Source organism: Carlito syrichta, unplaced genomic scaffold, assembly GCF_000164805.1.
Source record: "Carlito syrichta isolate Samal-C Ts95f unplaced genomic scaffold, Tarsius_syrichta-2.0.1 Scaffold307337, whole genome shotgun sequence".
Taxonomy (NCBI): domain Eukaryota; kingdom Metazoa; phylum Chordata; class Mammalia; order Primates; family Tarsiidae; genus Carlito; species Carlito syrichta.
This window is the reverse complement of record NW_007251433.1, coordinates 416,388-429,195: the sequence shown is the minus strand read 5'-3', so window position 1 is coordinate 429,195 and position 12,808 is coordinate 416,388. Positions and strand designations below refer to the sequence as shown.

At 39.7% G+C, this 12,808-nt stretch overlaps 1 protein-coding gene across 1 annotated transcript in view; it reads right to left on the bottom strand.

Annotated features, from left to right (window-relative positions):
* TMEM132B (transmembrane protein 132B) overlaps positions 1 to 9,924 on the bottom strand; it is a 34,368-nt gene extending 24,444 nt beyond the window's left edge. Inside the window, exon 1 of the mRNA XM_021715732.1 lies at positions 9,837 to 9,924. Within this exon, the coding sequence (XP_021571407.1) occupies positions 9,837 to 9,845 (9 nt within the window). The 5' untranslated portion in view covers positions 9,846 to 9,924. The remainder of the gene's footprint in view (positions 1 to 9,836) is intronic.
* Positions 9,925 to 12,808: the final 2,884 nt, after the last annotated feature.

Sequence of the window (12,808 nt, the reverse complement as noted above, 5' to 3'; positions counted from 1 at the left end):
CTTTGTTAGAAGACAAAAATGCTACAAAATTCAATTGTATGTTTCTCAAAAATTACAAAAAAAGTTTACATTCCATAAGAAAATACGCAAAAAAAGAATCAAAACTATGTAAAAAAAAAAAGTCTTTGATATTCAATTGTCATCTGAATCGAACATTTTGTATGTATTACCAAGTATAGCAACATGTACTGTATGTGAGGTACAGTAGCTACTCGAAAAATACTTATTTTACCATGCTTTTAACCAAATAATAAATACCAAAATAGCACATATTAAGTGCTTCTATGTACCCAGCATTGTTTCCAAAATTTTATATAGAATTATACCCATTGAACTCTCCAGATGCTCTGTTAGGCTCTATATTATGGATGGGGAGAGGCCACTTGTCCAGGAATGACAGCTGGTGAAGGGCAGGGCATGGATTCACACTCAGGGTCTCTGTGTCAGAGGCCTCCTCAGCACTGCTTCAGTGCCATATTGCTTCAGTGCAACCCTTACAAGGAAGATACACCTGTCTCCACAGGACCATAGGCTGACTGAGAAAGGCAAGACCTAAATATACACATTGAAACTTTTAATCAACCTTATTGAGCTATAATTTATGTCTGATACATGTATCTATTTAAAGGATACAGTTCAATGAGTTTGACAATGTGTATACCCATGAAACCACCACACACCCAGAACATTCCTGTCACCACCAAAAAAGATCTTTACACATCTTTTCAGTCCATGGCTCTCTCTGTCCCAGTCCCAGATGACCACTGATGAGGTTTCTATAACCATAGATTTGTTTGCATAGTCTAGAATTGTACATAAATGGAATCACAATGTACACTCTTCCTGTTTGGCTTTTTTCACTTGGTGTGATGATTCTGAGATTCATCCTTGTTTTTGTCTGCCTCAGGGGTTGCCCTAGACTCCTGTCCCTAGTTCCTTTCAGCCAGAATGATGCAGTTGTTTCTATAGCACTTCACTGCTGTAAAATGCAGGTATCCTCAGGGCAGAGGCCACCAAATCAGGAAAATAACCTGTTCTGGTCACTTTCTCAAGTTTGACGCCCCTCCAAAGTACTCCTGCTTTGGTTCACTCTCCAGGGAGTTTTTTTGTTTTTGTTTTTGTTTTTAAAATCTATCTTGAGTTCATAGCTATAATCTACGGATGGATTGTTTATTCTCAACGCTAATTACTCCACAGAAGCAGAACTCAGCACACAATCGTATTTCATTAGTAATCTTGATGTCCTTTCCAGTAAACCTCCAAGGCCAGAGAGAGGAACCTGAGGGTGACAGCTCAGTACCACAAATTGAGGCCTAAAGACCTGGGTCCTCACCTAAACCCTTCCCTTCACCGCATCTGACAAGGCCCTCTCTACAGTATATGAAGCCCAGATTCCATACCTGTGAACCTTAAGCTACATAAACTTTCCAGCTCTGACATTCACCCATTCTGTAATGGGGGAGGATAGAAAGCAAGTTCAGAGACTCAGCATATTTTGTCACAATGTAACCTTTCTCGGACTCATTTCTCTCATCTGTAAAATAAGAATAAAGCATTCACTTATTCAACAAATACATATTTAATGCTCCCTAAGACCCAGGAAGTGTAAGAGGTGCCAGGGATAGATCAATGAGGAATATAACTCCTATCCATATAAAAACTGGCACTCTAATAGAGGATAGAGACAAATTAAACAATCATATAATATGATATCAGGCAGTAAAACAGGCTTGAAATAAAAGTTAAAGCTAAAGCAAGGAAGAGAATGGACAGTGACTATTTTAGAGCTATTTTAGTGAGAATGAGAAAGGAAGCCCTCTCTAGAGAGGTAACATCTGCGTAGAGACCTGAATGATGACATGCAGAAAAAATCATTTAAACCAGGGGAAACCAGAAATACAATGGCCCCAAGATCCTGCCTTATTCAAGGACCAAGAAGGAAGGCAGAATGGCTGAAAGCAAATGAGCAAAGACAAAAGACATGAGGTCAGAGAAATAGTTAAGGGTTTGGATTTTACTCCAAAAATGAGTGTAATGAGAAGCCATGGAGTGTCGGAGCCAGGAATGGCATGACTGAACAGGGTTAACAGGATGCTTCGGCAAGAATGGAAGTAAGGAGATCACTGGGGCCTCAATGATCCATCCAATAGAGATGGGAAGGTGGCTGAGATCAGGTTGGGAATGACACAGGTGATAAGAAGTGCTCAGATTTGAGATGTGTTCTGAAGGTAGCCCTGAACAGGATTTATTACTGAAATGATGTTGAATGTGAGAGCGAGGTAATGGTCACATATGACTTCTGGATTTTTGGCCCAAGCAACCAAAATAGTGAAGTTCCTATTCCTGAGATAGGGGGAGGCTGTAGAAAAGGCAACAGAGAAAATAATCCAGAGCTCAGTCTTGAAAATTATAAATTTGTAATGCTTAGTAGACATCTGAATAAAGATGTTAATTAGGAAGTTGGATACACGAGTTCAGAGCTCAGGGAGAGAAGTTCAAGGTCAAAAAATAAGTTTGGCTCTTTGAACCCATCTCTATGTTGAGTATCTGCTAATCTTTGCTCTATGTTGAGTTCATTCTTAGTTTTTGCTTATTTAAAGTATTCTTAAAATGAGTATTCTGGATTATTCTTTGCTTGATAAAAATCAAAGACAAAATCAAGACGGCCAGGTTCCAATTCCAATTCAGAAATGTAGCTAGCTGAACAGAGCATTTCTCCCACTCTTACCAAACTGAAAATTAACAGTGTTTATTAAGTCCGTTAAAGAACTGCAGCTGCAGGGTGGCCAGCCTCAATCTAGAGAAGATGTGCGCCTGCAGGGAGAAACAGATACTGAGCACTTGCTTCCCTGGAGGATATTGTGTCAGCTGATAAAAATCCAAATAAAGCTTTTCAATAAATTTCTAAAGGCAAAATATGGGCTACTGTGAGTGTGTAAAGACTCTGGGGACTATAAATATGGAGGAGCTTGCACCCTCTGACAGGATCTGTAAATCTCACTAGAAATTAGAGGGGAGATATGGAACAATCCTGAGACAGCTTTCCTTGTGGCCCTGGGTAGATCAGGAAATTGTGGTCACTGCTGAATCTCTGCACAGTCTCATCTCTTCTGTTTCCCCTATGGAACAAAAGTCTTCATCTTCAGGCAGAGGTATAATAAAAACCGTCAGGATATTGGGGGAACCTCATTACACATAAAGGAATGGAAACAGAAAGCTCTACCCTGAGAAAGGGATTGGAATACATACTAGACACACTATATCTTGAAGAGGGGCAGGGACACCTGTGAAAACCACACACTAGAGACCAAAGGATGTTAATGTCTGCTGAAACTGATGTAATCAGAACATCAGAGAATTTGGCCCTCCACTAGGCTAGGAAGCATTAAGTAAGATAATAAGGAATACAGTTGGGAGAACTGCAAGAGACAAAGTGTCTCTGGAGGACAACGGAAATACCCAAAGCCAAGAAAAGAACAGACACTGGGAAAGTAACTTCTGGAAAATCAGCTCACATTCTAAATGCAAGGAATAACCAGAGGAATTTGAAGACCAGGGTTCACTACAGGTAACCATCATAGCAATCAAACCACAAACCTGGCCCACCTCCCAACTGTATTAACAGAAACTTCAACATTAAGGCCTAGCAGAAGGAAAGATGTGCTCATTTCTAATCATAAAAATGATTCGTCTTAGTATGTCCTGTGATACTAATATGTTCATCATTAAATGAAAAAGTAACAAACATACAAAGAGTCAAGACAAAAATAAACCCCAAGGAGAAAAAAATCAATAATCAAACTAGACTCAGGTATGATTCTGTTGTTGGAACTATCCGACAGTGAATTTTAAATAATCATGATTCATATTTTAAAGGATGTAATGGAAATCATAGACAACATAAAGGAGCAGATAGGTAATTTCCACAGAGATAAAGACTATAAGAAAGAATAAAATAGAGATGCTAGAAGTAAAACACACATACACAATAGCAAAGGTCTTAATGTCTGGATGAACTCATAAATAGGCTACGCAGGGCCAAGAAAAGAATCAGTGAACTTGAAAGTAGTCAATAGAAATTACCCAAAGTGAAACACACAGGGAATAAGAGTGACAAAAAAAAGGAAAAGAGCATCTGTAATCCCAAAGAGAGTGATAAAACAAGACTAAATAAATATAATACTTGGAAAAAAAATAACCAGGATTTTTCCAACATTACTGGCAGACTCCAAACCACAAGCCTAGAAAACCATACAGCACCAAGAAGGGCCAGTACAAATAAACACATACCTCAGACAAACAGTTTGAAAGGACAAACTCAAACTGCTCAAAGACAAAATCAGGTAGGCAGTGAGAGGAATAAGACATTACTCAGGAGAAACATGGATAACAATTACAGCAATAAGGCAACTGAATAGCAACATTAAAATTCTAAAATAAATGCTAAACTATAATTCGATTACCAGAAAAAAAAAACTACCAAAAATTAAGGTGAAATAAAGATTTTTTTCAGACAAAAACTGAGAGAATCGCTAACTAACTTGTATATAATAAATATTAAAGTTATCTAGATAGAATAAGATATTAGAAATTTGGATCTACACATAAAAATGAAGAGCATTAGAAACAGAATCAACCAGACATGGTGTCTCATGCCTATAATCCCAGCACTTTAGGAGGTGGAGGCAAGAGGATTGGCTGAACCCAGGGGGTCGAGACCAGCCTGGGCAACTTGGCGAAACCTTGTCTCTACAATAAATCAAAAAATCAGCTAGATGTGGTTATGCATGCCTGTTGCTCCAGCTACTTGGAAGGCTGAGGTAGAAGGATCGCCTGAGTCCAGCAGGTTGAATCTGCAGTGGCCGTGAGTGTGCCATTGCACTCCAGCCTGGGCAACAGAGTGAGACTCCAACTCAAGAAAATTAAAAATAAATAAAATTTTTTAAATTTTTTAAAAAATAGAATCATTTAAGAAAAAATAAAATTTACTTTTTCAGAGTTATAATTACTCTGAAAGATCATTTACCATCTAAAGCAAAAACAACTACAATATATTGTATATTTATAGCAAAAGTAAAAATAAAATATGTTAAAATAGCACAAAGGATAAGAGGGAGTATTAGAAAAATAAGATATATGAGTTGTACACTACATGTAAAGCAATGTAATTTTATCTGAGGGTAGATTTGAATGACCTTAAAAAAAGGATATTGCAAACACTAGGGCAACAAATATTTTTAAAAGTTATAAATAGCAAGTCAATAAATTGAGATTAAATATAGAATTTAAAAAATGGACAACATAAGAGGGAAAAAAGAAACAACAGATGGAACAAACAGAAAACGGAAAGATGGTATAGTTTAATCTAATCATATTGAGAATTTCAACTTTTTAAATAGTTTTTCTTTTTGAGTCAGACTCTCACTCTGTCACCCAGGCTTGGAGTGCAGTGGCATGATCACAGTTCACCACAGCCTTGCCCTCCTGGGCTCTACCTCAGCCTCCCGAGTAGCTGTGACTACAGGTGTGCACCACCATGCCTGGCTAATTTTCTGATTTTTTGTAGAGGCAAGGTGTTGCTATGTTACCTAGAGATAAGGTATTGCTATGTTACCTAGGCTGGTCTTGAAATCCTGTGTTCAAGCAATCCTCTCACCTCAGCCCCCCAAAGTGCTAGGATTACATGCATAAGCCACCATATACAACCAATAATTTTAAATATAAATGATCTGGCACTTAGTATACAGACTGTCAAATTGAATTATAAAAGCAAGATCCAAGCATATGCTCTGTACAAGAAAGCAATTTTAAATATAAAGTCACAAACAGGCTAGAGGTAAAAAGATAGAGAAAGAAAAATGTACCATGCAAGCACTAATTGAGAGAGAATTGGAGTCACTATGTTAATTTCAGACTAAATAGACATCAGAACATGGACTATTACCAGAGATAAGGAGAAACATTATATAAAGATAAATTGGTCAACCTTCTCCAAAGATATAAATGTGTATGGAGTTAATAATAGAGCTTCAATGTATAAGGGGCAAAAGCTTGTGAAACTGAAAGAAGAAATAGGTCCAAAATTATAGTTAAAGATTTCGATATTTAACTCTTCCTTTAGTAATTAATAAAATAAGAAGAAAATGGGTACAAAAAAAAATACATGATTAAAGCAACACTGTCAGCCAACATGGCCTACTTGATATTTATAAAGTAGCAGAATATACATTCTACCCAAGTGCACATGAGATAGCTACCAAGATAGATTTGATTTTAGATATGTCACCAAAATCTTGGTCCATACAAATTGACAAACAGACCATCATCAGGATTAAAATGTTTAATGCTATAAAATATGCTGTTAAGCAAATATAGGAAAATTACTGGCTAGAAGAAAACATTTGCAGATTACCGCTATAATAAAGGACTTGTATCCAGAATATGTAAAGAACTTTAAAACACAGCAGTAATGAAATAAACAACCCATTTTTTAAATGGCAAAAGATCTGAAGGCACTTCATTCAGAAAGAGTTGTAGACAGCAAATAAACACAGGAAAAAAAATGTACATACCAGCAAGAATTAGCAGGGAAACACAAATCAAAACCAGTAAGAGATACCACTATACACCCATTCAAATGGCAAAAAAGAAAAAAATTACAATACCATATGTTGTTGGGAGTGTGGAGTAGAAACAGGAAATCTCATTCATTTCTGGGGGGGTATTTGAAGTTGTACAATTGCTTTTTAAAACAGTCTTGCAATGTCTTATGCAGTTAAACATTCACTGTATGATCCAGTAATCCCACTCCAAGGTTTCTATCCCCGTGAACTGAAAACATGTTTGTGCAAATCATGTCCGTATGAATGTTTAGAGCAAATGTATTCATAATATCAAAACTAGAAACAACCCAGATGCCTTCAACAAGCAAAGGGATAAATAAACTGGTAAATCCATACAATGAAATACTGCACAGCAACAAAAGGAACCAATTATCAATTCACATAATTACATGGATAAAGCTTAAATGCATTTTTCTAAGGAAAGAAGCCAGATCTAAAAGACTACATATTACATGATTCCACTTATGTGCTGTACTAGAAAAAACCAAAGCTATGGGAACATAACATGAATCAATAGGAGACAAAGGTGAACATGAGGTTAACTACAAAAGAACAGCATGGGGGAATTTTGAGGATTTCAGAAATGTTCTGTAGGTTACTGGTTACTGTGGTAGCTAATACATGACTATACGTCAAAACCCATAGGCCTGTATATAACAGAAAGTAATCAAAACATCAACCAAGATGTTTTTACAGCCTCTCACTACAGGGGGTTGGGAAGAAAGACACTGACCTAAGTAGCTTGGGAAAACAGTATTCTGACCAGATATGGCTCAAGGCATGAAGAAATGGACACACTGCATTCCAGTATGATCATGGACACAAATGCAAACATCATAACTGAAATCAAGTAGCACGTTTTGAATCTACTGTAAATGATACTAGATGATTACATGTTTCTAAAGATCATCTTAGAAATAAATATGCAGAGTCAAATAATTATCATAGAGAGCTCAAGGAGAATAAGTCTATGGACCCTGGGGCTTGAGGAATTTCCATCCACCTTTGCATTCTCTTGCACTAAGACTCACTCAATTAACACTTTCTCTGCCCTTCCTGAATTGTAGTGCAAGTCCTTTGAGAATAAGACTGCTGCCTTATTTGATTTTCTGCAGCCCAAGGTCATGAGGCCTGGTATATTACAGACATGCAAGAACTGTGCAGAATAAGAAAGATGAAGTGGTATGCCGAGGATCAACAATTAGCAACTGGCAGGCCTGTGAGCCTTCCTCCCACCCCTCACCAGCAATCAAAGCAACTCACAGTATCTATTTCAAAAAGATCTCCCTGGCTCAGCCTTTGAAGGTCTGATCATGATGCTTTGCACTCAGCTACATTTTGCTTTCATCAGTTCTTCATGCAGGTTGGTCTGGCCTCCACGGTTAGACCATGGCTGGGATGTGCCATTTCTTCATCTTGCCTTGGCAGTTTGCCCAGTGCTCAGCCTGTAACTAACTGAATGTTCAGGCCTCCTGGCAAGTGTAGTCCTCAGACCCAGTGTAGGCAGAATGGGAACCATTGTACTTCTTACCTTCCATCTCATTCAGCACAAGCCTTTATCATAAAATCTCAATCTTGGTGCTGAAAGAGACCTCACAGAAGGTTTGATCTGTGCCCATGTTGTAGAGATGCAGCCCAGAGAGAAAACACTTCATCTTAAAACACAGTTCACAGTGCATCTGAGGTTAAAACTCGGGCTCTGGCTGAGGACCAGAGATGCTATGTGGCGGGCTATGAGTAGAACTCTGGGGACACAGAGCAAAGGCCTACTGAGTGGAGGAGGCAGACTCATGTGCAAAATATTGTAAAATGAAGTGTTTGGTTGAACAGTGAAGTTTGCCCAGAATTCACAAGACCGTAGATCTCACTGGCTGTGTCCAGTCTATCCTAACCACAAGAAGGGGCTGCTGTTTATCTTAATTTGAGACTCCCAGGACATCTTTCCAACAGGACTCACTGTCCCCCCACCTGACCTTACCCCACTTCCAATTAGATGGCAGGTGTACAGAGTATAAACAAGCTCTGGAATCTGCTTGCTGGGCCTCCCCTATGGAGAAAACAAGGAGAAAAAGCCCTTCCAAATCACATTCTCTAAGGTTTAATTCTACTTTTATAGACAAGTGTTAGCAAAATGTTGCTTCTTATCAATACTATACAAGCAGCTGGGCACGGTGGCTCATGCCTGTAATCCCAGCACCGTGGGAAGCAGAGGCAAGAGGACTGCCTGAGCCCAGGGGTTCAAGACCAGCCTGGGCAACTTGGCAAGATCTTCTCTCTGCAATAAATAAAAAAATTAGCTGGGCATGGTAGTGTGTGCCTGTGGTTCCAATTACTTGGAAGACTGAGGCAGAAGGATCACCTGAGCCCAGCAGGTCGAGGCTGCAGTAGCTGTGAGCATGCCACTGCACTTCAGCCTGGGCAACAGAGTGAGACTTCAACTCAAAAAATAAAAACCAGGAGGCGTTGGTGGTACAGTGGTGAGCATAACTGTCTTCAGTACTATACAAGCAACCTAGGCCTAAGATTATGATTTGGTGTAAAGTTTAGCATATGCTTATCTGTGAGATGTTTTCATTTTAGCATTTCATCCCATGACATAGGGAGATTTAAAAAGTGCCACCAACGCTTGTAAGCTTAGGAAGAGATCCAAGCACTTCATATTCATCAAAGGCTGCCCCAGAAGGGATGGAGAGTTGTTTATGTGGTGAAAGCCCAGCATATGGCGCTGCCCAGCTTCCTGCTCCAGTTCTAACTGCACTCGCTGAACCTACCGGAGGGAAGCTCTGTTAATGAGGAGCCATTGGCACAGATGCGGGAGCCACAAGCCTAGGTGTTCAGGGTTTGCACGTACATTTGTGAAATAGAAGATAAACATTTTGGCAGGATACGTGTATTCTCAGGGGAGAAAGAGAAAGATTTGCAGGATTTGTTTTCCAAACCTGTTTTGAAACTACTTATGGAAATTTATTTTAGAAAAGAAACTTTTATAAAAAAGGATGCTGTGAATTCTGAACTCAAGGTATCAAAGTTAGTAGCTGAGCATTTTTATTTCTGAGACTTTGGGAAAAGGGAAAAAACACATACAAACAATAGCCTCCCTATCACTTCTATTAGAACAGTAAAGTGATTTGTAGAAAGGGCCACACTGAAAAGACTGGGCAGGAGCAAGATCTGTTCACTGCTGCCAAGAGAAGTCTGGAAGACCAAACTCACACTCAACATACAGACTTCCAGAGAGACCCAGCAAATCGGAACCCAGACTGGCAGAGTGAGTCACAGTGGAAGGCTTGGTGTGCAAGCACTGCTTTGACCTGAGTAGCCAGAATCGACCCCACGTTGACTTTGGGTCCTTTCCATCATAGGAAGGGCTGGGTGAAATCCTGGTTAAAAGAATTCCAGTTCTGTATGGCCCGAGAAGTCGTCCCCTTATTGTGGTTCTTTAAATGACTCTGCTTTATGAAAAACCTCAATCTACATTAACAATAAATTAAGATGATCACATCTAGCATATCGTTCTAATATGTCTTATCTAATGTAGCTCATCTTATCGAATATGTTTATAATATAATTCAGTTTACACCTGCAATTAAGCTATATTTTGCAGCACAGTTATCCTGGGATGGAGCTTTCAAAGGTACTGGTGGGAGTTGACTCAATAACCAAAACCCCACGGAGACCAGGGAGGTGACTTCCATGAGGAAGGCAGGTCTGCTATGAATGGCAGGGATGAGGGACTGTGGAAAGCTGGAGGGAACACACTCCAAACCCTGCTGAAAGGGGGCCTCAGCTGAGCCTACTGCTGCCACGTGGGAGGGCTAAGACTGTGTTCAGACATCTTCTGATTTTTTAAGAACAATGGAAAATCCAGATTCTTAGTGAAACAATATTGGAATCTCAGTATGTATATTTCTGAAGTACCTTTCTAGCCCCACAGAGCATGTGTTTCAGCTGCATTCTCCTCAAGGCCTGTCACTTTTTGATCAGGTCATCCTGGTGTATGTAATGTAATACCAGTAGAAAGCAAGAAAAGTGCTTTGCTTTGTTTGCCCTCAGACATATCACACTTTGAAATCCATATCTTGGCCTCATGAGCATGTGCTCCATCCCTTATTAAAACTTTTGCCTGCTCCCCATAGCCTCTACCAGGAATAGGACATAGGTTCATCTTGCTGGCCAATGCAAACCAGTTTATAGCTGGGCTCCAGCATGAAGGAGCTCTGAGATTGATAGGTGATGTCTATCATGGGCACAGGCGAGGAAGCAGTGTTTTATCACATGCATGTCTTATCTCTGCCACTCCAGTCCATAAATCAAGTCCAGATACCTTAGTGGAGGTCTCTATCTTTCTAGCCTCATATACACCTCCCATCCTATCACCAACATGTGCCTAACACAAAACCTACCCTACCCTCCAGTCAAAGAGATCATCCTTTCTTGCAATCACTCTTCTTTTACAATCCCAGCTCTTTCATGTTCTGCTCTAAAATGCCCTCTCACTCTTGTTTGCCTATGATCCCTCAAGACATAGCTCAAACACCATCTTCTCCATGAAGTCTTCCCTGTCTCTCCAACCATAACTCTTGTGTGCTTCCATTTTACTTTGCACCCATGTTTACAGGAGCGTTTTTTAAATCGAACCCAGTCAAGGTCATGAACCAAGTCTTAATTATCTACATATTCCTAGCAAGTGGCACCACAACAGACCCAGTATGCATGCATAGATTGCCAGAATTAGATGTAGCTTCCTATGAATTTTGAACCAATGACATCTCTTAGGCCAAGGCTCCCACAGTTCAGTTGCTTATGTGGCATTCCCACAATTTCTGCCATGTCTTCAAATCACAAACTACTCTATCACTGGAGAAAGAAAGCATATCAGAGTACTTTTAAATGAGAATCTGAGAAACTTTATTGTTGATATATGTCGTCTGATCTCTTCATCATTCCACTAATTGTGGAAGGAGAGTAACTTGCTAAAGGTTTGTGATTTTTACAGGCATGACTGGCCACTATCCCTCAAATTCACACAGATTGGGTAAGGCCAGTAATCACAGCTCTGTCTACTCAGCTTTATCCCCAGCAATAATATCTGTCAAATAATGTTTTTTTTTAATACAATTACATGATTTTTCTAAGGCACATTAAAATAAATATGTGAATATTAAAAATCTCAAAAGGTATGTCTAGGTGTCACCAAGCCTCATTTTATGTATATTTCCATTGGCACCTGTGGCATGCTTGAGGAAACACTGAAGTAAGAGATGTATTTCCTGAAAGTACACAGTGTGTCCAACTCAAAGACTCCATCAATACGTCACACAGATGATTTATAAATCTCACTTGAAGATGCCGTTAAGATACACCTCATATGGATGGCTAAACAGATCCCAGAAAGACAGTGTCTCTTATCCATACAAGGTCAACATCATAACTCAGTTGAAGAATCTGTGACACAATTGTCTTCCCTAAATAACTGTTGACAACTCCTCATACAGAGGGTACTTGTTTAAAAACAGATCACCAGTCACAGGAACCTCCCTTCCCTTCCGGGGATGAAATGAGTCACCTGACTCCCCAGTCTTGCAGCAAGACACGGTGCTTATAAGACTATACTGTACCATGATATAATAATTGTATGTTTTAAAGAATGTGGATCCCCGTTCTAGCCATCTATGGCCAGGCTCTTCGAAACAGACCAGGAATTCTGCCTGCCACAAAGAGACCAGATGCCCAGTTAAATGTCACAGCAGGCAGGTGGGCCGGGCATATTCAAGGCCCAGAATCGCCTGCAGAACACATATGGGCAGAGCTTCTTGGGGAGCCTGGTGCTGGCCCTGTGCCTGGATTTTTGTGCACAGAGATTCTGAGCACCAATCTGAGTGCTGCTCCCTTTGCCCGGCAAGTACACATTTAGCTGTTTCAAAAACAGCCAAAAGAAATTCATCTGGGAAACACAGTCATTTGGCACCTTTGCTGAGATAGCTCAGTCAAAAACTCACCTCCCACTGCCTCCACCACTACCAAATCCTCAAAGTCAGTCAGTGGCAGAATGTTTGCTGCCTGGTGCTCAACTCCCAGCTGCCTTACTTCTGTATAGCTCTCTCTCATCTCAAAAATTACCACACATCTTTAAAAAAAGAATAACCAGTATTGATAAGACTTGACACGTCAGGGTGCTTTCATTT